This window comes from Hypomesus transpacificus, chromosome 7, assembly GCF_021917145.1.
Source record: "Hypomesus transpacificus isolate Combined female chromosome 7, fHypTra1, whole genome shotgun sequence".
In the NCBI taxonomy this organism is placed as follows: Eukaryota; Metazoa; Chordata; class Actinopteri; order Osmeriformes; family Osmeridae; genus Hypomesus; species Hypomesus transpacificus.
Genome location: NC_061066.1, coordinates 10,069,303 through 10,094,415, shown reverse-complemented (window position 1 = coordinate 10,094,415; position 25,113 = coordinate 10,069,303). Strand labels below are relative to the sequence as shown.

The window sequence follows — 25,113 nt, the reverse complement described above, 5'->3', positions numbered from 1 at the left end:
GTGGGGGAGGCAGGGTGGTGGAGGCAGTGTGGGGGAGGCAGGGTGGTGTGGGGGAGGCAGGGTGGGGTGGGAGAGGCAGGGTGGGTGAGGCAGGGTGGTGTGGGGGAAGCAGGGTGGTGGAGGCAGTGTGGTGTGGGGGAGGCAGGGTGGGGGAGGCAGGGTGGTGTTGGGGAGGCAGGGGGGGGGAGGCAGGGTGGGGGAGGCAGGGTGGTGGAGGCAGGGTGGGGGAGGCAGGGTGGGGGAGGCAGGGTGGGGGAGGCAGGGTGGGGGAAGCAGGGTGGTGTGGGGAGGAAAGGTGGTGTGGGAGTAACAGTCATAAGAACCTGGAATGCATTGTTGTTGTGTGTTGTTGGGTTGTGCTTAGTTTCAGAGAGAGAAGAGGTTGGCCCAGGAAAAAGGGGGGGGGGGGCGCAGTAAGAAGCTGTTACCATGACTCCCAGCTCTGATCATGTCTGATGAACAGGAAGTGCAAGAGAACAGTTGCCATGGAAACACTATGGTGAGAGCAAAGTGCATTTAGTGTCTGTTCAAGTCCTCATGACATCATTCCACCCAAAATAACACACTGGTCACGAAGCAGCATTTTGTTAAAACTTCAACTCACTTGAAGTCAGGGCAGCTATGACAGTAAGGCCAGGGTGTGCCTGTAGTGGACAGAGGGATAAAGGGATGTGCTACGATGAAGCTAAATGACTAAATGTACAGCAGACACATAGAAGCTAAAACATATAGCATGCTAATCTATGCTAGTTCTATGGGCGTATGTGAAGCCCTCTGTGATATTGCTTCTAAAAAGGGCTATACAAATACATTTTGATTTGATTAATATGGAGGCTGTGTATGTGATGGTGTAGAAGCTTGACAGGGTCGGAAGCTCACACCTTTAGCATGCTAACATGGAGGCCTACACCTTGGCTTCACATGGAAACTGTACAGAACACTTCCGGGTTACAACCCAAAGCATAGTATATAAACAGACACATCCATAGATGGAGACAAAAAGAGCAGGGAGACGTGAAGTCATAGTGTCGTCCCTGTAGCGTCTCCAGGTTCACATGGTTTCAGATGGAGGCACTGCTCTGGCTCCGCTCTGCAGAGCTGGGGGTCAGGTGTTGGAGCTGGGGGGGGGGCATGGGGACCAGGGGGGCCACAGGGGCCAGGGGGGAGGGGGGCCACAGGGGCCAGGGGGCAGGGGTGCCACAGGGGCTAGGGGGCAGGGGGGCCACAGGGGCCAGGGGGAAGGGGGGCCACAGGGGCTAGGGGGCAGGGGGGCCACAGGGGCCAGGGGGAAGGGGAGCCACAGGGGCTAGGGGGCAGGGGGGCCACAGGGGCTAGGGGGAAGGGGGGCCACAGGGGCCAGGGGGCAGGGGGGCCACAGGGGCTAGGGGGAAGGGGGGCCACAGGGGCCAGGGGGAAGGGGGGCCACAGGGGGGAGGCACTGGAGGGGAGCTGGTGCTTCTAGGACATGTAGCTCAGAGCTGCTGGAGAGGCATCATCTGTGGAAAGGAGAGGAATGGAGGGAGGGGTGGAGAGAGAAGAGGAGGGGTGGAGAGAGGAGGGGTGGAGAGAGGAGGGGAGGAGAGAGGAGGGTGGAGTGAGGAGGGGAGAGAAAGAGGTGGGGAGGGAACACATGACACACTCTCAACACTAAATGTGTGGAACGTTGAACTGTATATCTCGATGATGGTGTTGTTCTCAGCAGTAGTGGTAGTGTACCTTGTTAGCAGGGAGGCTCCGCCCCCTCGTTAGCAGGGAGGCTCCGCTCCCTCGTTAGCTGGGAGGAAACCGCCGACACTGGGGCAGAAGACTGCTGACGATCTACGAGACACTGGCCCGTTAGACTGGCACAGAGACACTGGCCTGTTAGACTGGCACAGAGACACTCACTTTTGCCCTGCCCTTATCACCTATAGCTCCTCCCTCCCTCATGACTGTGTGGTGGAGCTCCGCCCTAACGGCTGTAGTCCCGCCCTTGCTAGCTGCAGCTCACTTCAAGCAGTCATAGAAGAAAAACAACAACTAAATGCTGACTTGCTTAGCAACAGGGGAGTTGCTGTTAATTGAGAATGTTTTGGAATCTTGTCCAGGTAAGATGGCTTGTAAGAGGCCTGTTCCATAAAGGCCGCTCAAAAAAACTGGACTTAAATTCCCAAACCTGACTAGAATTAGTTTAACAAGTCAAACGGGGCTAAAGCAGTTCCATAAAGGCCCACGCACTCCTACTAATTCAAGTCAGATTTAAGTAGTCAAGCTAATTGCCGTGCACCCTATTCTTAAGCAGCCCGAGAGGTAGAACATGGATTATACGATCCATCATGGTAAAACGCAATGCACACGGCCACGTGACTTCTTCCAGAAAGAACGTTCCCTTTAAGCAGCTTCCTCATACACTATTTCATCTAAATAAAACGACACGCCATGATTGACGTGAACGATAGGCTACGTAGGTCGAGGTCCTTTTTTATAGACCTTTACTTCATTGAATAAAAAAAACAGACAACCTCTAAACACATTAAATTGACTTTTTTGACATTGTTGTATGAATAGCCTACTATTTATCAAGACATTATCCAGTAGCCTAACCTTTTGACATGTTTTTTTGTGTTGAGAAAATGAAGGATTGATGTATGGATTTAGGTTTGTTTTGCAATTGTAGGCTACTGTTAACAATTATGGAGCTATGATAGTTATACTGGGATCATTTAGATTGCGATATAGTTCTAAATGCCTGATGCCTAAACATTTGAAATCACAAACTACCATATAGCCATACGTTTAACGTTGGCTATGTATGTTTGTATCATTCTGAAATCATTTATCATGTATTTATGTAGATTTTCTATAAATGTAGCCTACATATTGAACTGAGGGAGAATGAGAAAATGAGAATGTCCGTGGTAAATCATTGTTTTCCCATTGGGTCAGTGTTACAGGAACGTCTGGTTAAGCAACAACATGGTCCAAGCCTGACAGTTAAGGCTAATTTATACTTCTGCGTTTTTACGGACACGCACACAGGGAACGCTCCGTCAAGGAACTCCCTCTCCGTGCCCTCTCCGAATCCCTTGGAGAGCTCTACGTGCACCTCCTGATTTTCCTGACTCTCCGTCCGTCAGTCCGTCATTTTACGGATACCCCTTGGCTGTGATTGGTCTGTATTAAGAACCGCTTGCGTCAGGGGAGGGGGCGGGGTTGCCGTGACCAACAAGAGAACAGAATCCTTTGACCGCCATTGTTGTACGTTTTTACAATTCATATTTCAGATAAACAGTACATGTAAATCAGCATCTGAATTAAAATAGTTGTAGTTGCTGAAAATGTGCTTATTTTATTGATGAAACGGCTCATTTGTAAATTTGCTCCGACTTTTCGATAACCTAGCTAGCATCGCAGTGCAGCGCCATCTACTGTTCTGGCGGTGAATTGTTTTCAGCATGCAGAGCCGTCGGAGTAGTATAAATTCAACCAATCCGTCCGACTCGTGCGTGAGTCTGTCCGTAACGGAGTCGGAGATGTATAAATCGGCCTTTAGCCTGCCCCGTACCAGGCTAGTTTCAAAGCATAAGTTGCCATAGTAACTGAGTTTGAACTACGTTGAGCTGGCTTTATGGAACCAAATGAACTAGAAATGAGTCTGACTAACTGACATAAGCCTGGCTTATAAACTGGCTTTAAGGAATAGGCCTTAAAATGGTTTAGGTAAGATAGCTCCTCTGCCATGACAAGAGCCCTTCCTGTGTCACCTCTATGGGGCGGAATGCCACACCTCTACGCATCTGCTCATAGGCTGGCTCACCAGGAAGTAAACTGCCCTATGAAGCTGCAGTGAGGAAGCTGGCTGTCTGATGCTAACACATGTCAATCTAAACAAAGAGACTTAACCTTGACTTATCCCTGTCTATGGTTAACCACTTGGATAACCAATGCCAAACAAACCCTTCATTGATAGGAGAGAGAAGGACCACACGCACACAGATCAAAACAACAGGTTTATACATGGTATTCACATTGTGTATGTACAGTGTGCATGTACAGTGTGTATGGTGTGACCACACAGATCCAGACAAGCTGGAATAGAACACATGCATACAGATGGCTCTGAGGCTAAAAGGCTAACGGGCTAACGAGCTAGTGAGCTAACAAGCTAATACGTTCTGAAGTGAGGTTCTTGACAGACCTGGGGACACGAGGAGGGGAGGGGGGCACGAGGAGGGGGACACGAGGAGGGGGACACGAGGAGGGGGGCACAAGGAGGGGGGCACGAGGAGGGGGACACGAGGAGGGGGACACGAGGAGGGGGACACGAGGAGAGGGGCATGAGGAGGGGGGCATGAGGAGGGGGACATAAGGATGGGAGGGGGGCACGAGGAGGGGGGCATGAGGAGGGGGACAAGAGGAGGCAAGGGGGGCACGAGGAGGGGAGGGGGGCACGAGGAGGGGAGGGGGACACGAGAGCAGAGAGAGAGACTGGCTTTTTTCGTACATTTATTCAATGAGTTCAAATACAAATACGTTGTCTCTGAGCAGTAGTGTGGTTGTTTCTGCTGCCAATGAGGGATGGGGGCGCTAAGCTTGCATCCAAGCTGCACCTGACAGGAGGGCACAGCTGCACCTGACAGGAGGGCACAGCTGCACCTGACAGGGGGGCACAGCTGCACCTGACAGGAGGGCACAGCTGCACCTGACAGGATCCAGAAACATTTTAGATCCCAGTAACATGAACTTATGTTGGAAGTAAAGAAAACTGGGTGATGATTCTAAAGTGTGTGTGTGCTGTGTGTGTGAGTGCGATGTGCTTTGTGTGTGTGAGTGTGGTGTGTGTGTGGTGGGGTGTCACAGAGAGGAATTTAAACTGGTTCATTTCCTGTTAACCATAAGCCAACCACACAACTACCATTTTATCTGTTCCACACACACACATAACCAAATTAGCCGAATCATCAGTTTCTCAAGTACATTTGTGGCAACCCTGCATCATCTCTCTCCCCCCTGGCCCCAAGGGCGGTTTTCCGCAGAGAGGGGGCGGCATTTTCCGCAATGTGTGTGTTTGGCGCCCCCTCTGGCCCAAAAAAAGTATTGCGATTGTGCTCGTGTCACTCGTTCCGTGTACTGTGTTGGGGCGGCCAGGGGGGTAGGGGGCGGCACATGATTTCTTCGTCCGGGGGGGGGGGGGTGTAAGTGAAAAACTCGCCTTGGGCGGCAAATGTGCTAGGACCGCCACTGCTTGGCCCAGACAGAGACACCTGGAGACCAATCACCTGGAGACCAATCACCTGAAGACCAATCACCTGAAGACCAGAGATCAATCTCCTGGAGACCAATCACCTGAAGATCAATCACCTGGAGATCAATCACCTGGAAACCATAGATCAGTCACTTGGAGATCAATCACCTGGAGATCAATCACCTGGAGACCAGAGACCAATCACCTGGAGACCAATCACCTGGAGACCAATCCCCCAGAGATCAATCACCTGGAGACCAATCCCCCAGAAATCAATCACCTGGAGACCAATCACTTGGAGATCAATCACCTGGAGATCAATCACCAGCCAGCTAGATCTGTCCAACACAGCCAGATCTGTCCAACACAGCCATGAACAAATGGTTTTCATGATTTAACCTGTCAAATGTGCTCTGGCCTTATGGCAGTGCAGCAGAATACAATACTGTCACTGATACTGTCTCTGGTGCTGTGAGGATCCCTTCTGTTACCGTCTCATGGAGGGGAGGAGAGATAGGACAGGAGGGGAGACATGAGGAGAGGAGGGGGAGAGAGATAGGAGAGGAGGGGAGACATGAGGAGAGAAGGGGGAGAGGGGAGATGAGGGGGTGCGAAAAAGACAGAGAAGAGGAGGGGAGGAAATGGACAGTCTGTCTGACCAAAAAAAGAACAGATGTTTCAGAACATTATTTTCATGTGGCATGAAAGTGACGTGAACAGCAGCAGCCCATTGCCACAGAAACATCAAACCAACCCGTGAGGCCAGTGCAGACGGCACTCTATAGTCACCCATAAGCTTCCCCAGAATGAACTTTACTGGGGCAAAACTACATCAAAGATCAAAACCATTAGAGCAACATGAAGAAGAAGAATGTGTGTGTGAGAAAAAGTGTCTTGGGTACTGCAGCATGCTCCCCCTGTCAGCCTGTCTGGGTACTGCAGCATGCTCCCCCTGTCAGCCTGTCTGGGTACTGCAGCATGCTCCCCCTGTCAGCCTGTCTGGGTACTGCAGCATGCTCCCCCTGTCAGCCTGTCTGGGTACTGCAGCATGCTCCCCCTGTCAGCCTGTCTGGGTACTGCAGTGCACTGAGCAGGCACATGTTCACAGCTGACCTGTGGTGGTTGTAGCTAACTACAGTACCTCGTTGTTCCTGTAGATGTGTGTCACATTCCCTGAGAGTAGAGCTTGTCTCCCCTGAGGCTGGGCGCAATACCCCTCCCAGCCCTCGGGGGAGCTCACACTACATCTGATACTGATATGAGGCAGGGGGGTCTGAACAGGATGAAATAACCTTCTTCCCCCGCCTTTCAGGAAAAGACACAAGAAAAAAAAGCTATTTTGAGCAGTTGAGAACAATATCACTGTTGGACTATGGACCATGATCATGACAGTAACAAATAGGTCCACAAGGTGGTAATAGAGGCTTAGATAGAGTGATGCAGTACAATGGTGAGTTTAGTGTTCAATAGAAGCGTTGTAAGTCCAACAACATCCACATATATGAACAGTTGCAAACTACACATATCAATACCTTGTATCAAGCTCTGCATACTTGAGTGAAGGACATTTGGTTACAGTGCTGTGTGTAATATTATTTCAAAACAGACAATAATGGGACTGGATATATTCAAGTAGCAGATCTGTAGTGATATCAGTCCAATGTGAAAAGGACCAGTGTAAAGTCTGTCCTGTGTCCTGGGGGAGTCTAGCATGCTCTCTCTCCTCCCAGTTGCTTGTCTCTACGTCAGGTCAGTCTGTCCCAGTCGGAGTGTCCTGGAGGGTTAGCACCTCGCAGGACAGGGCCTCTTGTGCTCCTTGTGTCAAATCCCTGAGCAAAGTCACAAAGAATTTCCGCCCACAGGCCCAGGCACAGGAAATAGCAAACAGGAAACCAGTCTGTCATCCTCTCTGTGAGTCCCATCGCCAGAGAGAAGGCTGATGCCAGTTGTAGTTTAATGTCAATTGAGGGATTATAGGAACTGTAGTTTCATCAGTGAAAGAGTAGGTGGGTGTTGAAGTTTAATGTCAATTGAGGGGTTATGGGAACACAGTTTCATTAATGAGATGGTAGATGAGAGTTATAGTCTAGTAAAAGGGGTTACTGGGATATATATGGTTTGCTGTCAGTGAGGAGGTCTATGGTAGCTATAGTAACGGGGGTAGAGAGGGCTGTAGCTGTTGGAGTGACTGTAGAATGAAGAGGGACTGTAGAAGGAGGAGGGACTATGGTAGGAGGAAGAGGAGGCATAGGAGGAGGAGGAGGAGTACGAGGGGCGTGATAGGCTGGCAAGGGGGCGTGTCCTGGAGGAGGAGCTCCAGGCGGATCTCCGCGTCAGCAGGGGCGAGCGATACGGGGATGAGGGGGCGGAGCCTGGCAGGGCGGGGCGAGTGGGGGATGACCGGGTGTCAGGGGAAAATATTCTGGACACGGCCGAGCAACGAGGAAGGTGGGAGTGGTCTACACTCATGCTGTCCACCAGGAGGGTCTGGGCCCCTTGGTCCCCCCGGACCCCAGCCTCCTGGCCCCCCCGGACCCCAGCCTCCTGGCCCCCCTGTGTTCCCAGGCTCTGAGCCAGACGCCGGGGGGAAGAGGTGGGGGAGGAGGGGGGCGAGGAGGGGGCCTCCAAGGCGGGAGGGCTCCCTGGGATGGAGTGAGCGGTGGAGGCTCTGGAGGACGGGCTGGGGAGGGGGCAGGGGCGGGGGGGCGAGGGGGGTGCAGGCGGGGTGGAGGAGGTGAAAGCCAGGGTCAGGGAGGCAGGGGCTGTAGTCACTGGACTGAGTGGGGCATCGGAGAGGCCGGGGGAAGGGGCTGAGGCAGAGGCTGGGTGACTTACTTTAGGGGTGCTGGTCCGGGGCCGAGGGCCCTTACCCCCTGGGGAGCGGTGGCTCAGCTCCTGGTCGAACGCCAGGTCCTCCAGGCGCTGCGTCAGAGCCAGCTTCTGCTGGATGGCCATGCGGAGCAGCGAGTTCAGGGTCTTCTTCTCATCCTCCGCTGCTGTCAGCTGCCTCTGCATCTCATCCAGACGGATCATATACTGGTCACACCTGGGGGAGAGGGGAGGTCATATACTGGTCACACCTGGGGGAGAGGGGAGGTCATATACTGGTCACACCTGGGGGAGAGGGGAGGTCATATACTGGTCACACCTGGGGGAGAGGGGAGGTTACATCTGGGGTGAGGTGTTAACTGGCAGGTGTTACCTCAAGTGCTCAAGTGCTCAAGAGCAGGGACGGACTGGGAGTCAAAATAGGCCCTGCATGGACTTTGATCCAGACCGGCCCACCAGAACTAGTCCCGTATACGCCACCACAGCGGGCGCCCTGCTAATGCATGCAAATTCTGTGCCTGATGTGATGCTAGTTAAGAAATTCCAAGCTTAATGCGAGTGCGCATAGCGCGCGAGCGAATTCTTTTGGTGTATCGTACGTGGTGGCGAACATGGCGCGCAGTGAGGAGAATGTGGCAGCGTCCTCCTTTAAGGCCTTCAGCTCGTTCCTCAGCTTGGTCATGGTGTCCGTCACCATTGCCTTTTCGTTCTCGTACTTACTCTTCAGGTTGGCCAGAGCACCCTCGGCTGTCTGCGAGAGAAACAGCAAACACAAAATCTTAACATCAAACCAGGAAATACAACAACACGGTCCACACCACCTGGGGGCACACAGTCTCAGTCCTCCAACCCCCCCCCCCAGGTCCCCCAGTCCTCTAATGTCCCATTTAAACCAGTTCTCTAGTCTCCCAGTCCTCCAGTCTCCCAGTCCTCCAGTCTCCCAGTCCTCCAGTCTCCACTCCTCCAGTCTCCCAGTCCTCCAGACTCCCAGTCCTCCCAGTCCTCCAGTCTCCCAGTCCTCCAGTCTCCCAGTCCTCCAGTCCTCCAGTCTCCCAGTCCTCCAGTCTCCCAGTCCTCCAGTCTCCCAGTCGTCCAGTCTCCCAGTCCTCCAGTCTCCCAGTCCTCCAGTCTCCCAGTCTCCCAGTCCTCCAGTCTTCCAGTCCTCCAGTCTCCCAGTCCTCCAGTCTCCCAGTCTCCCAGTCCTCCAGTCCCCCAGTCCTCCAGTCCTCCAGTCTCCCAGTCCTCCAGTCTCCCAGTCTCCCAGTCCTCCAGTCCTCCAGTCTTCCAGTCTTCCAGTCCTCCAGTCTCCCAGTCCTCCAGTCTCCCAGTCTCCCAGTCCTCCAGTCTCCCAGTCCTCCAGTCTCCCAGTCCTCCAGTCCTCCAGTCTCCCAGTCTCCCAGTCCTCCAGTCCTCCAGTCTCCCAGTCCTCCAGTCTCCCAGTCCTCCAGTCTTCCAGTCCTCCAGTCGTCCAGTCTCCCAGTCCTCCAGTCTCCCAGTCCTCCAGTCTCCCAGTCCTCCAGTCTCCCAGTCTCCCAGTCCTCCAGTCTCCCAGTCCTCCAGTCCTCCAGTCCTCCAGTCCTCCAGTCCTCCAGTCTCCCAGTCCTCCAGTCTCCCAGTCCTCCAGTCTCCCAGTCTCCCAGTCCCCCAGTCTCCCAGTCCTCCAGTCCTCCAGTCTCCCAGTCCTCCAGTCTTCCAGTCCTCAAGTCTCCCAGTCTCCCAGTCCTCCACTCTCCCAGTCCTCCAGTCTCCTAGTCCCCCGTTCTCCCAGTCCTCCAGTCCTCCAGTCTCCCAGTCCCCCTTTCTCTCAGTCCCCCAGTCCTCCAGTCCTCCAGTCTCCCAGTCCTCCAGTCCTCCCAGTCTCCCAGTCCTCCCAGTCCTCCAGTCCTCCCAGGTTCACCTGCTTGTTGGCCTTGAGGACGAGGCGCAGGGTAGCCACCTGCTCTCTCTTGGTGCTAAGCAGAGCCTTCAGCTTGAGGATCTCCTCCAGGCAGCTGTCCTTGTCCTTGTCCAGCAGAGGCGCCAGCTCCCTGGCCGCTGCTCTCTGCCGGGACAGCTGCAGCGCCCGGTCCACCGCCCTCTGAAGGTGGCGCACCTGGGGGACACACGGCAGGTACAAACACCATTATTTACAAACACACACACACACACCAACACACACACACTTACACACACTCATACCTGTTCTTTGATGATGGCGTTGAGGTTGTAGATGTTCATGGGTTCTCTGCGCAGGTCTCCAGCTGTCTCCAGAGCGGGTGAAGATGATGAAGATGAAGATGAAGAGGCACTGATGCTGGGGGAGCCGGTAGGAGGAGTCTTCCCCCCTTCCCTCCCCCCCTCCTTGGACGGCGACTCAGAGGGGCTCCGCGACTCCCCCGACGAGCCGGTTGCTGCGACAACAGCGGCAAGCCTCCGGGCCAATCGCGGCGTGAGCAGGACCCTGCTGTCATCATCAGCCGCCGCCCCCTTGGGCCCGCCCAGTCCGGCCCTCGGACCGCGGCCCTGCCGGTAGTAGTCGAGCATGACGCGGTTGGGCGTCTCGTTGTTGCAGAGGCACACGTGGTGGTAGAGCTGGGCCAGCTCCTCACTGAACATCACCAGCTCATCCTGTGCCGCGCCCAGCGCCGCCTGACTCTCCCCCGCTCGCCCCCGCGCCTCCTTCAGCTCGTCCTCCAGCCGGTCCACCTTCTCCTCCAGGCTGTGGCGGCGCACCAGGCCCCGGGTTCGCTCCTGCAAGGCCTGCTGCTCTCGGAGCCCTCGCAGCTCTGCCTTCAGCTCCACCACCTCAGTCACCGCCACGCGATACTTACACTGCAGGATCTCCAGGCCCGGGGTGTGGTGGGGGAACACTCTGGACACCTCCTCTTCCTCCTCCTCCTCCCCACCCTGCTCCATGAGGGTCTCACGGTGGAGCTGGGTCTTTGAGTCTGGATGGGCCTGGTGGGCGAGGTGGGCTTCACGGTGCAGGCGTCTGAGTGCTGTGACTCTCTGGCTGAGGCGGAGGGCCCTCTCGTGCTGCTGAGCCAAGGCACTCTGTGTGTGCTGCAGCTGGGTCTGGCTCTCCTGCAGGCTGCTCAACAGCCCTGCCTTCTCACACTCCACCTGTAGGGGGCGCACACAGCACCGGGCCAGGGTTAGGCCAGGGTAAAGCCCTAGCCTCAGTCCTGGGCTTGGTCCTACTCCTGGAGTTGGTCAAGTTCAAAGCCCCAGCCCTAGCCCCAGCCCTAGTCTTAGCCCTCTTACTGACCCTAGCCCTGCTCGTAGCCCTAGCCCTAGCCCTCGTCCTAGTCCTAGTCCTAGTCCTGCTTCTGGATCCAGTGTCAGAGGATAAAACAAAGCTCTTCCTGTGGCCTGGCTAATTACAGAAGCCGGAGGGAGGGAGGGACAACAGCATCCCACAAACACACATGCTTTCTCACACACACAAACACACACACACACATTATTTAGGATAGAGATATAGAAAGAGGTATGGAGAGAGAAAGAAAGCGAGAGAGATAGATATTGATAAAGACATACACAGAGAGTCAGAGAGTGATAGTGAGACAGAGAGGTAGTTGTTAACCCCACATACCTCCATCAGTTGTTGCTTCAGCTTCTGAATCTCCGTCATATTCATCTCACTGAACAGGTCGGCCCCGCCCTCCCCTCTGCGCCCCGCTGCTCGACACTCCCCATTGGCTCTGGGCAACGACCCGCTGCAGCCCGTCACTGCGTTGCCATGGAGATGTCCGTTGCACCGCACCGGCTCCTCGTTGCTAGGAGACTGAATGGATGTGGGCGTGGCAGTGCCGCTGGGCGGGGCGGAGGTGAAGGCCAGGTGGGCAGACCCTGTGTAGGTGACATCACAGATGCTCAGGTGATGCACCAGCTCCTTGCGGAGGTGATTCTTCTGCTCACGCTCGCTTTTCAGCGAGTCCAGCGCTTCCTCCAATTGGCTATCGGAGATGTCCTTCAGACGCAGCGCGTCCTCCAGTTGGCTCCTCAGGACTTCCGTCTCCTCCTCCAGAACTTTGATCTCGTGTTTCAGACCTTCAAACTCCACCTGGAGAGAAGAAGAGAGAAGAGGATGTGCATTATTAATGTTGTTTATTGTTGATGAGATACATGTGTAGGCAGTGTGTGTGTGGGCCTGGTTCTGTCCAAGGTGTGTGTGTGTACCTGGTTCTGTCAGGGTGTGTGTGTGTACCTGGTTCTGTCTGAGTGTGGACACCAGCTTCTGCAGGGAGATGTTCTCCTCCTCCAGCTCGCTGTAGTCCTGCAGCAGTCGAGCTTCTCTGAACTTGTACTCTCTCAACTCCTCCCTCCCCCTGCTCCTCTGCAACTCCAGCATCTCCTTACTCTGCACGCACACCATACACACACACCATACACACACACACCATACACACATACACACACCATCTCATTACTCTAGAACACAAACAGTTACAGGTCTGTCCACATACATACACAAACCTCACTGTCCCCCCACCTCTCCTAGCTCCTGGTTCAGGTCCTCCCCCCCTCTCCTAGCTCCTGGTTCAGATCCTCCCCACCTCTCCTAGCTCCTGGTTCAGATCCTCCCCCCCTCTCCTAGCTCCTGGTTCAGATCCTCCCCACCTCTCCTAGCTCCTGGTTCAGATCCTCCCCCCCTCTCCTAGCTCCTGGTTCAGATCCTCCCCACCTCTCCTAGCTCCTGGTTCAGGTCCTCCCCCCCTCTCCTAGCTCCTGGTTCAGATCCTCCCCACCTCTCCTAGCTCCTGGTTCAGATCCTCCCCACCTCTCCTAGCTCCTGGTTCAGGTCCTCCCCACCTCTCCTAGCTCCTGGTTCAGGTCCTCCCCACCTCTCCTAGCTCCTGGTTCAGGTCCTCCCCCCCTCTCCTAGCTCCTGGTTCAGATCCTCCCCACCTCTCCTAGCTCCTGGTTCAGATCCTCCCCACCTCTCCTAGCTCCTGGTTCAGATCCTCCCCACCTCTCCTAGCTCCTGGTTCAGATCCTCCCCACCTCTCCTAGCTCCTGGTTCAGGTCCTCCCCACCTCTCCTAGCTCCTGGTTCAGATCCTCCCCACCTCTCCTAGCTCCTGGTTCAGATCCTCCCCCCCTCTCCTAGCTCCTGGTTCAGATCCTCCCCACCTCTCCTAGCTCCTGGTTCAGATCCTCCCCACCTCTCCTAGCTCCTGGTGCAGATCCTCCCCACCTCTCCTAGCTCCTGGTTCAGATCCTCCCCACCTCTCCTAGCTCCTGGTTCAGATCCTCCCCACCTCTCCTAGCTCCTGGTTCAGATCCCCCCCACCTCTCCTAGCTCCTGGTTCAGATCCTCCCCACCTCTCCTAGCTCCTGGTTCAGATCCTCCCCACCTCTCCTAGCTCCTGGTTCAGATCCTCCCCACCTCTCCTAGCTCCTGGTTCAGGTCCTCCCCACCTCTCCTAGCTCCTGGTTCAGATCCTCCCCACCTCTCCTAGCTCCTGGTTCAGATCCTCCCCCCCTCTCCTAGCTCCTGGTTCAGATCCTCCCCACCTCTCCTAGCTCCTGGTTCAGATCCTCCCCACCTCTCCTAGCTCCTGGTTCAGATCCTCCCCACCTCTCCTAGCTCCTGGTTCAGGTCCCCCCCACCTCTCCTAGCTCCTGGTTCAGGTCCCCCCCACCTCTCCTAGCTCCTGGTTCAGATCCCCCCCACCTCTCCTAGCTCCTGGTTCAGATCCTCCCCACCTCTCCTAGCTCCTGGTTCAGATCCTCCCCCCCTCTCCTAGCTCCTGGTTCAGATCCTCCCCACCTCTCCTAGCTCCTGGTTCAGATCCTCCCCACCTCTCCTAGCTCCTGGTGCAGATCCTCCCCACCTCTCCTAGCTCCTGGTTCAGATCCTCCCCACCTCTCCTAGCTCCTGGTTCAGATCCTCCCCACCTCTCCTAGCTCCTGGTTCAGATCCCCCCCACCTCTCCTAGCTCCTGGTTCAGATCCTCCCCACCTCTCCTAGCTCCTGGTTCAGATCCTCCCCACCTCTCCTAGCTCCTGGTTCAGGTCCCCCCCACCTCTCCTAGCTCCTGGTTCAGGTCCCCCCCACCTCTCCTAGCTCCTGGTTCAGATCCCCCCCACCTCTCCTAGCTCCTGGTTCAGATCCTCCCCACCTCTCCCAGCTCCTGGTTCAGATCCTCCCCACCTCTCCTAGCTCCTGGTTCAGGTCCCCCCCACCTCTCCTAGCTCCTGGTTCAGGTCCCCCCCACCTCTCCTAGCTCCTGGTTCAGATCCCCCCCACCTCTCCTAGCTCCTGGTTCAGATCCCCCCCACCTCTCCTAGCTCCTGGTTCAGGTCCCCCCCACCTCTCCTAGCTCCTGGTTCAGGTCCCCCCCACCTCTCCTAGCTCCTGGTTCAGGTCCCCCCCACCTCTCCTAGCTCCTGGTTCAGATCCCCCCCACCTCTCCTAGCTCCTGGTTCAGGTCCCCCCCACCTCTCCTAGCTCCTGGTTCAGATCCCCCCCACCTCTCCTAGCTCCTGGTTCAGGTCCCCCCCACCTCTCCTAGCTCCTGGTTCAGATCCCCCCCACCTCTCCTAGCTCCTGGTTCAGATCCCCCCCACCTCTCCTAGCTCCTGGTTCAGGTCCTCCCCACCTCTCCTAGCTCCTGGTTCAGATCCCCCCCACCTCTCCTAGCTCCTGGTTCAGGTCCTCCCCACCTCTCCTAGCTCCTGGTTCAGATCCTCCCCACCTCTCCTAGCTCCTGGTTCAGATCCCCCCCACCTCTCCTAGCTCCTGGTTCAGATCCCCCCCACCTCTCCTAGCTCCTGGTTCAGATCCCCCCCACCTCTCCTAGCTCCTGGTTCAGATCCCCCCCACCTCTCCTAGCTCCTGGTTCAGATCCTCCCCACCTCTCCTAGCTCCTGGTTCAGATCCCCCCCACCTCACGCAGGTCCTGCAGCAGTGTTCCCAGGTGCTGGTTGTCCGCCAGGGTGCTGGAGGCTTTAGCTCGGCAGTGCTTGAGCTGGGCCTGCAGCTCCAGCAGACGGCTCATGTAGAAGGCCTCCTTGCTGGCTGACTCCTGCAGCAGGGACTCCTCCGTGCTCTCCCCGTCTGCTGCCACCTTGCGCTGGGTGGAGCAGGCCTGGCAGAACGCCTGGGGCACACACAACACCCACCATCACTAGGGAACAGTTCAGTGGCTTAGCATATCCTCTCTTTCCCATATAGATACAGTCTAAGTTAGCATATCCTCTCTTTCCCATATAGATACAGTCTAAGTTAGCATCTCCTCTCTTCCCCATATAGATACAGTCTAAGTTAGCATCTCCTCTCTTCCCCATAGATATACAGTCTAAGTTAGCATATCTTCTCTTTCCCATATAGATACAGTCTAAGTTAGCATCTTCTCTCTTTCCCATATAGATTCAGTCTAAGTTAGCATATCCTCTCTTCCCCATATAGATACAGTCTAAGTTAACATCTCCTCTCTTCCCCACAGAGATACAGTCTAAGTTAGCATCTCCTCTCTTCCCCATAGAGACACAGTCTAAGTTAGCATGTCCTATCTTCCCCAAAGAGATACAGTCTAAGTTAGCATATATTGTCTTCCCCACTGAGATACAGTCTAAGTTAGACAATCCTAGTTGGGGGAGGGGGGGGGGGATTAACCCCTTGCAAGGCCAGCCTTCCTTTCAGTTAGCCCAGCCGGAAAGGGCCAGGCCCAAACTGACCAGGCCCAAACTGAGAAAGGACCAGGCCCAAACTGAGAAAGGACCAGGCCCAAACTGAGAAAGACAGAAAGAGGGAGCGTGTGTGTGTAGGCAGAGGGAGGGAGAGAGTGTGTGAGTGTGTGTAGGCAGAGGGAGGGAGAGAGTGTGTGAGTGTGTGTAGACAGAGGGAGGGAGAGAGTGTGTGAGTGTGTGTAGGCAGAGGGAGGGAGAGAGTGTGTGAGTGTGTGTAGACAGAGCGAGGGAGAGAGTGTGTGAGTGTGTGTAGACAGAGGGAGGGAGAGAGTGTGTGAGTGTGTGTAGACAGAGGGAGGGAGAGAGTGTGTGAGTGTGTGTAGACAGAGGGAGGGAGAAAGAAAGAAGTAGAGGGAAAGAGAGAGATACAGGATGACATCAGTGTGATATTGTGTGTTTGATGTATTGATCAGCTCTTCCAGGAAACATCCTAATGGCAGCAAGAAAACAATACCAGACCTAGCTCAGATTTGTGTGTGTAGGTGTGCATTTGTGTAGATGTGTGTGTAGGTGTGCGTGTGTGTGTTCTTAATCCATGTCCAAAACAGAGATCGATCGGTAGCCTGATAGAACCCTAATATAGAGAGAGATGGAGAAGGACAACATGGGGCCTCAGAGATGAATGATACTGTTGGCTTTCATGAGCACTTTCACACTGTTTCTCTTTCTTCTCCATTAATCCCTCCATCCCTCCATCCCTCCATCCCTCCATCTCTCCTCTCCCCCTGGGTGTTCTGCAGTCTGTTCTAGAATACTATCCCTCTCTCACAGGGTCACCCCACCACAGGGTGTAGTAATGCTCTCTCACAGGGTCACCCCACCACAGAGTGTAGTAATGCTCTCTCACAGGGTCACCCCACCACAGGGTGTAGTAATGCTCTCTCACAGGGTCACCCCACCACAGGGTGTAGTAATGCTCTCTCACAGGGTCACCCCACCACAGGGTGTAGTAATGCTCTCTCACAGGGTCACCCCACCACAGGGTGTAGTAGCTGACACACACACACCTACACTCACACACATAGACATCTCACAGTTAGCTAGCACAGCATCATGCCCTTTCACCCAATTTACAAGATATATGTGTCTCCCTTACTCTATCTCCCCTTCCGGCCCTCCTCCCCCCGTCCTCCAGTTCTCCCCTACACCACTTACTCTCACACACACACACACATACACACACACTCACACACACAGTTATTATATTATGGAGGAACAGGGATAAACACTTTTAATCGCTCTTTCTACCATCTTCTTGGCGAACAGTCTGCGCTCCACTGTGACTCAGATGGTTAATGCTGCTCGAGCCATGATGTAATCTTTTGTGAATTATTCACCTTACTGCCTGCCTGCCTGCCTGCCTGCCTGCCTGCCTGCCTGCCTGCCTGCCTGCCTGCCTGCCTGTCTGTCTGTCTGTCTGTCTGTCTGTCTGTCTGTCTGCCCGCCGCCTGCCTGCCTGCCTGCCTGCCTGCCTGCCTGCCTGCCTGCCTGCCTGCCTGCCTGCCTACCTGTCTGTCTGTCTGTCTGTCTGTCTGTCTGTCTGTCTGTCTGTCTGTCTGTCTGTCTGCCTGGTCAATGCTAACTTCCCCCTGAAATGACGTTCCATTGGCTCTGTGTCTATGACATCACAATCATGCCCCCTGAGTGCAGTCTGGGCTGTTTTTAGCCTAGCAGCAGTGCTAATGCATATCCTGAATGTTTCATCACCCGGTGCCCCGCTCAAACAACAAACCCCTCCCCCTCACAAAACTGGATGCTGCGCGCATCTGACACACCCTTCCCCCTCACAACTGTTCCTTCCTGAAACCCCTTCACTCAGGTCACACCAAACACCAGCTCTCTGGGGGAAAACCAAAACACACACCATACACAAACACCTACCCATACACACACACACCCATACACACACACTCATACACTCACACACCCACCCATACACACACACACCCATACACACACACTCATACACTCACACACCTACCTATACACACACACACCCATACACACACACTCATACACTCACACACCCACCCATACACACACTCACCCATACACACACACACCCATACACACACACTCACACACTCACACACCCACCCATACACACACTCACCCATACACACATCACACGTCTTATAAACAAGCCAACATCCACCATAACTGAACCTTCTGCTGGATGTGTTTTAATGAGAAGGAAACCATGACAACATAAGGATGTAGACTTGATGTTCAATAGAATCCTGCTGCTGTAGAGCAGCTCATCATCATCTAGCTGTGGTATCTGGCTCCTGCACAGGCAACCCTGACAGGAGCACTTCCTGCACAATAACCATTGGTTATTAGATTGGAACAACCAATCAGAGTCATTCAATTAGCTAATGGTTTCAGAGCACCAGGTTGGCAGACTGTGTAATACTGGAGATATCGACCTGTGAAAAGAACTGGTAAGCTTTCTGAAAATGTAGGCTAATTAAAATCAAATCTTACTTGTATAGTCAGGGCTCTACAGTGCTAGCATTTCACTCGCATTTGCGCCTAAAAATAGGTATGTGCGAACTTGAAAAATAATATACGAGCACAGTGCGCGAGTGACAATTTGTTGTCAATACACGAACAACAGCGCGATGAAGTGAAGCATACCATTGATTTCACATTGAAAGCAAGTGACGGACTCGCGACTGCACGATGTGAACATAGCATAATGACGCGCGAGCGACGATTCGCAACCAATGGGCCAGAGCCATATAAAAAGAGCTACAACACTCTCTGATCTCGCCGACACGTGATCACTTGGTTCAAGTACCTTGCAAAAAAACACTGCTGGCAACCCGTTTTAATGGTTTTCAATGGGACAGACAGTAGCAGCATCTCGATTTACTGACATTTTCGGTATATTAACACATAATATCAATTGGTTACTGGTGTGTTGTATTATGTATATGTCTGATACTTTATGAAAATGTATGTATCACATTAACTCATAACACTAGGCAGCAATATTGTGAAGCAGAGCTAGAAATGGCTATGCTAGCTACCATATTGTAGCTCACACAAGCTCATTTTAAGACAAGAAAGGAGTTTGGTAAATAAAACAGAATATACAAGGCAACCAATTACATTCAATAAAACATTTTATTATGCAATATGTCTAGTGAGAGGGTCAAGTTTGGTTTAGTGAGTGGACCTGAAATTCCTGCCGAGCGTCGACAGCTAGCTGGACGATAGGGGACCCCTTAATCTGCAATTCATTGTTGCTAGCTCTAATCAGATGTGCATGTAGAATATAACAATCTATGTGTTACAATACAGTTTAAATAAAACTGGTTATATGAAATTTGGATGACCAGACGTCCTCTTTTACCCGGACACGTCCTCTTTTCGAGACCTAAAAAATGCGTCCGGCAGGGATTCCAAAATTGTCTGTGATTTTGCCTCGTCGGAAATGTGTGTCTTTCTGGGTCTTTCACAAACTAAGCCATTAATGTTCAGTGTTACAAAGCAAGTTGCTGGTAAATTGATCAAATCACTGCATTACTTTTAAAACTATTTTCAAAACAGCTAACTTGATTCGTAACACTGAACATTAATCGGGTTGAACGTTGCAAAATACAATGTTTGGGACTATAGGTCGCAAATGACACGCTTACTTCTGCCTTCTTCGATTACAATGGAAGTCTGTGGAAGTGTCCCAACTCTCTTTTTACATGGCTCTGGGTCTACCTAGCTTTGACTACCAAGCCTTTTAATCCGTGGCGTGCCTACATAGTCTATAATGTCCCAGTATTTTAAGAAAATTCAACTTAATTTTGCACGGCCAGGAATCGAACCGGCAACCATCTGATTACTAGCCCGATTTGGCTCAGCCATCTGACCCACCCATCTCAGTTACAGTTTTACATCATCCAGTGCAGCAGAAACAACATATCCCGTGAAGGTAGTTTCTCAGCAGCCTGATAGAGCAACAGGGACCAATAGGAGCTGTGATGTTATTGTGATGTCACTGAGACCAGAGGAAGAGGAACATGGAGCACCATCAGGGAGAGGTGGAGGATGGAGGTGGAGGAGGCAGGTGGAGGAAGAGGAGGGAGGTGGAGGAGGAGGGAGGAGGAGGAGGGAGGAGGAGGGAGGTGGAGGAGGAGGAGGGAGGAGGAGGAGGGAGGTGGAGGAGGAGGAGGAGGCAGGTGGAGGAGGAGGAGGGAGGTGGAGGAGGAGGAGGGAGGTGAAGGAGGGAGGTGGAGGAGGGAGGTGTCAGATCACCAACATACTGTTAAAACTACGCTCTTCTGATCCTTGATGTTGTAATGTACTGTCTACATGCACTATGTGTCTCTGTTGCTTTGGCAACAGGCACCTGCTGAGGATGTGAATGTCCCGTCTGAACCCTGCCAGACGCCTCTGCTTCTCTGTTCCATCAGTCACATAGATCCTGTTTGGACATCAGCTCATCTTCCTAGTTAGCAGGGTAACAGCCCAATAGACCACTGATCTGCTGTGTCATCTACTGATCTGCTGCTGTGTCATCATTCTATTTAAAAAAAAAAAATATTTCAATGTGTCCAATTCTTTGCTAGTATAAACTTAAATATTCTTATTAAGACATGTTCAACTCCATTGCACCAAAACACAGACCCACACAGAGAAGACCTGGTCTGTCTGGTGCAGAGCATCAGGTTACTTCACTCCCTCCCTGTAGCAGCACAGAACAACAGAACACCCCCCTCTCTCTCTCTCTCTCTCTCTCTCTCTCTCTCTCTCTCTCTCTCTCTCTCTCTCTCTCTCCCTCCTCCTCCCTCACTCTCTCTCCCTCCTTCTCTCTCCTTCCTCACTCTCCCTCCCTCTCTCTCTCTCTCTCTCCCTCCTCACTCACCCTCACTCTCTCTCTCCCCTTCCTCCCTCCCTCCCTCCCTCCCTCCCTCTTTCTCTGCACCTCCCTCCCTCTCTCTAGGAGGCCTGTGTCTCCATGGTTGCCGGGTGATGCGGCCCTTCCCAAATACGACCCATCCTCTAGGCACGCTGTGGCGGCGGCCAGGTTGAGGATGTGACACCAACACATTTATGTTACAAACACCCGCCGACGGTGCCGACGCTGAGCCTTTCATAAGGGCGGCGGAGCGTTATGCGGAACAAGCATCCGGCTGTACCTCCTGTAGCTGTTCCAGCTCCAGCCTGAGCGCCTCCTGCTCTGCCTCCAGTTCCGCGTACTGCTGCTTCAGAGTCTGGTTCTCCTCCAGGACAACAAGCCCGCATTCCGCGGCACGGACCTTCTCCCGGTTGGCCTCTGCCAGCTCCCGGCTGAGCCTCTCCACCTCCGCCCGGCACTGCTCCACCGTGTCCCCGCATCCCCCCCCGGCGGCCATCCCTCCTCTCCCACACTCCGCTCCTCGTCCCTGCGGATGTGCAGGGAGGCGGAGGATGAGACAGCTGTAGCAGACAACAAACCCGCTCCTTCTGTGGATCCAGCAGAGTTTAAGAACGCATGAGAGAAACGCGTGAAGCCCCTTAGAGCGCGGCGATCATTCTCGTGGTTCTAAGCTCGTGGCGCGCAGTTTCCCTCTCGGCTAAACGTCCCGCCTGCTTTTTCCTCTTCTTTTTCTGCTTATTCATCGGGATGCGGGCGCCATCTCTTCCTACGGCCATGAAGCACGGTGCTCGCAACTCTCTCCCATCTCTGTGTTGGTGACGTCGGTACCAGAGACAGCCGTTCTCACCGCCCCCCACAGTAAAGTCATCATCTGTCACACTGGGAGAGGCGCTTGACGCTTCAATGTAGAAACAACCATGTGATATAGCCTAGTTGAACTGTTCTGTTCTATTAAATATATTATTGTGTGTGTGTTTTGTAATGCATATACTCTTAATGCACATATATTTGCTTACCATTCATTGTAAAATGTATTTATTTATTTTATAATTAATTTATTTTTTATTGTTGTTTGTATAACATTTCATGTTTCTTATAGTAACTGTGTTATCTGGGTATCATTCATGCTATGTGTGTGCTTTGTAGTATGTTGGCGCTTCACATTCTCAAGGAGAGTGCTCGATCGTCTCATTTCAGAGATCTGGGACGAATTTTTGCAGCTCTCCATATTGGCGCAGGTGGATGATCTGGTTCTTTGCTTCCCTTGTTTCAAACATATTGTTCGTATTCCCCAACCACTTTCTCCCCACTTTGAAGCGCATTGTGTTGCCTGTCCTGGTATTAAATGCGCTATAAATTTTAATAAATAAAGTTTGATTTGATTTATTGTCGCTTCTCTTATGAGTATTCAATATCAATAAAATGGTTCACTTGAACTAGTTCTGCTATAAGTTGTGCTGTAAAGCTAACCAAATACGTAGGTCATATTTATTATGTTATATGTTATTCTGCCGCTTTAAACTCTGTGTAGTTAGCCTACAGCGCTCCCACCCGGCCAGACTGTATCATAGACACTTCAGGCAAGCACATTATAAAAGGAGCCAAGGAGGGGAGGGGTGTTGTTCACAGAAAATACGCTAGATGGCATCATTGCATATTCAAACAGTAGGTGCTGCGATTGGACGGTCATCAATCACTATGACTAGTCACGACAGGGATATGATCCTCACTCCACCTTTGATTGAGATTTCTCCTCTCCCATCCTTCTCTCCTGTGCCCCGTGATTTCCCAATGGGTATAAATAAGGTACCTACCCTCCTACCTACCTGTGCAGAATGAATGAGGGTTGGGGGGGAGGTCGGGAGGATGTTAAACTAGGTCATTGCTCCTGCATCTCTCTCCTGCCTGAAGACCTACCTACACCATCTCTCCTCTCCCCCATGCCACTCAAACACCAGATATCCAACATCACTACAAGAGGAAGGGATGGATGGGAGAGGAGAGGAGAGAGGGATGAGAGAGAAGAGAGGGATCGGAGAGGAGAGGAGAAGATGGAAGGGAGGAGGGAGGAAGGGAGGAAGAGTGGAAGAGAAGAAGGGAGGAAGAGAGGAAAGGAGGAAGAGAGGAAGGGAGAAAGGGAGGAAGGGCCAGATTAAAGAGCATGGTTAAGGCTGAGTCTCCCTCTGTGGTCTAATAAAGATGTTTGCTTCAGCCTGCATCAGTACTCAACACTACCTCTGATGAGAAAACACACCTGCTCTCTCCTCTTCCTCTCCTCTTCCTCTCTCTCTTCTTCCTCTCTCCCCCTCTCTGCCCCCTTTTACCTCCCTCCACCCCCTCTCCTCTTCCTCTCTCCCTCTCCTTTCTCTCCTCCTCCTCTCTCCCCTTCTTCCTTCCACCTCTCTCTTTCCCATTCTCGGTATTGATATATATATATGAAATATATACATATCATTTCCTACTTCAAATCCTCTCTCCCTCTCCTCGTCCTGCTCTCTCTCTCTCTCTCTCTCTCTCTCTCTCTCTCTCTCTCTCTCTCTCTCTCTCTCTCTCTCTCTCTCTCTCTCTCTCTCTCTCTCTCCGGTCTTCACTCTCATTTCTCGTCTTTAGTCCCAGTGGGTTTCTGTGTTAAGAGCTTCAAATACAAGAATCTTCTCCCAAACCCCCTCCCAACTATATTCTGAGAATCTAAAAGAGAGGGAGAGAGGGAGAGACAGGAAAGGGGAGTAGAGAGAGTGGAAATGAAACGAGAGAGAAGAGAGGGATCTACTATGTATTATTTAATGCCTACTGTATAATTTGTTTTGTGGTGTGTGTGTAAATGCGTGCATGCCTGAGTGTGTGTTTGCTCTCTGTCTGTCCTTCGGGTCTGTCAAGGGTTTGCCGTCTCTAGTATGTTGACGTTGGAAAAGCTAAAGATTGATGTTGTTCTCAAACATTTCCCCAAAACACCTTAAAAAGTGTCCTTTATCACCAAGGTGTCCTCTAGACCAGAGATCCACTGTAAAGCATGTCAAATAACAACTTCAGAATGATACAAACCAGTTATGCAACATCTGAAGACAAGTTAGGTTACCTTGTTAGTTTAGCGCCATCTTATCCTGAGTGCAGTTGTTATCATGCAGTTTTGTCCCTGTCTAGCTTGTCATTAGTCTGTGTATAATGAGTTCCTCCAGGAACCATCCTGTAATCACAAAGGCTAATTCAATTGGGGGGAAGATTAATGAAGTTGTTCCCCCATTATGACCGCTGTGTAGATGAAGGAACAACGTCCCTCACAGCAGCGTACACACTGCTGCCAGCTCCCCCTCCCATTATGACCGCTGTGTAGATGAAGGAACGACGTCCCTCACAGCAGCGTACACACTGCTGCCAGCTCCCCCTCAATCCCAGCACTGGACAAGAAGACTCATTAAGAAGAGCTCCACCTCTCCTCAAGACTGATCCATAGCTGTGTCTCCCCTCTGTCAACATGAGGCTGATCTGTTCATCCAGTGCTTTGGATGGAAGAGCTCCACCTCTCCTCAAGACTGATCCATAGCTGTGTCTCCCCTCTGTCAACATGAGGCTGATCTGTTCATCCAGTGCTTTGGATGGAAGAGCTCCACCTCTCCTCAAGACTGATCCATAGCTGTGTCTCCCCTCTGTCAACATGAGGCTGATCTGTTCATCCAGAGCTTTGGATGGAAGAGCTCCACCTCTCCTCAAGACTGACCCATAGCTGTGTCTCCCCTCTGTCAACATGAGGCTGATCTGTTCATCCAGTGCTTTGGATGGAAGAGCTCCACCTCTCCTCAAGACTGATCCATAGCTGTGTCTCCCCTCTGTCAACATGAGGCTGATCTGTTCATCCAGTGCTTTGGATGGAAGAGCTCCACCTCTCCTCAAGACTGACCCATAGCTGTGTCTCCCCTCTGTCAACATGAGGCTGATCTGTTCATCCAGTGCTTTGGATGGAAGAGCTCCACCTCTCCTCAAGACTGATCCATAGCTGTGTCTCCCCTCTGTCAACATGAGGCTGATCTGTTCATCCAGAGCTTTGGATGGTTATAATCCCACTCTGGACCTCTGGGGAGAGGAGAAGACAGGGGAGAGTCGGCTGGCTGATGTGTGAAAGATCAAGACAAGAATCAATTTATTTGGAAAGAAAGATCCAGACATTTATTAGAAGGAAGAAGAATATGAAATGCTGTCAGATTGAGATGTTCAGACCTGTGGTGCTGAACCCTCCCTTGACTGGTGCTGCTGATTGAGGTTCCTTCCTGGGGTCAGACAGAGTGATGGGTGGTAGCATGAGGAGGAGGAGGGGCCTGGGGTGGAAGGAGAGAAAATAGGGGGAGGAGAGGGAGGATGTAAAGAAAGAAAGAGGGAGCAAGGAGAGAAGGAGAGAGGGAGGAGATAGAGAAGGAGAGAGGGAAGGGGGATCAGAGTCAGGAGTCAGGACTTGCAGGAGATAGAGGGGTCTCTGCTCTGTGTGTTTGTGTACTTGGCTGCTCACTTTGTGCTGCACAGATTTCTGATAT

At 52.7% G+C, this 25,113-nt stretch overlaps 1 protein-coding gene across 2 annotated transcripts; it reads right to left on the bottom strand.

The window, feature by feature from the left end:
• Positions 1-1,639: 1,639 nt before the first annotated feature.
• Positions 1,640-21,427, bottom strand: LOC124469816 (protein bicaudal D homolog 1-like). 2 transcript variants are annotated; one of them, XM_047023320.1, is made up of 9 exons: positions 20,871-21,427; positions 14,928-15,140; positions 12,243-12,395; positions 11,628-12,098; positions 10,232-11,155; positions 9,951-10,145; positions 8,653-8,804; positions 8,060-8,270; positions 1,640-1,818 (listed from the first exon to the last, which is right to left on the bottom strand). In XM_047023320.1, exons 1-9 carry the CDS (start codon positions 21,084-21,086, stop codon positions 1,771-1,773), a joined length of 2,583 nt encoding a protein of 860 aa, XP_046879276.1. In that variant the 5' UTR covers positions 21,087-21,427; the 3' UTR covers positions 1,640-1,770. The 2 variants fall into 2 exon arrangements, with proteins under 2 accessions (XP_046879276.1, XP_046879275.1); XM_047023319.1 differs by lacking the exon at positions 1,640-1,818 and having other exon boundaries at positions 6,284-8,270; positions 20,871-21,203.
• Positions 21,428-25,113: the final 3,686 nt, after the last annotated feature.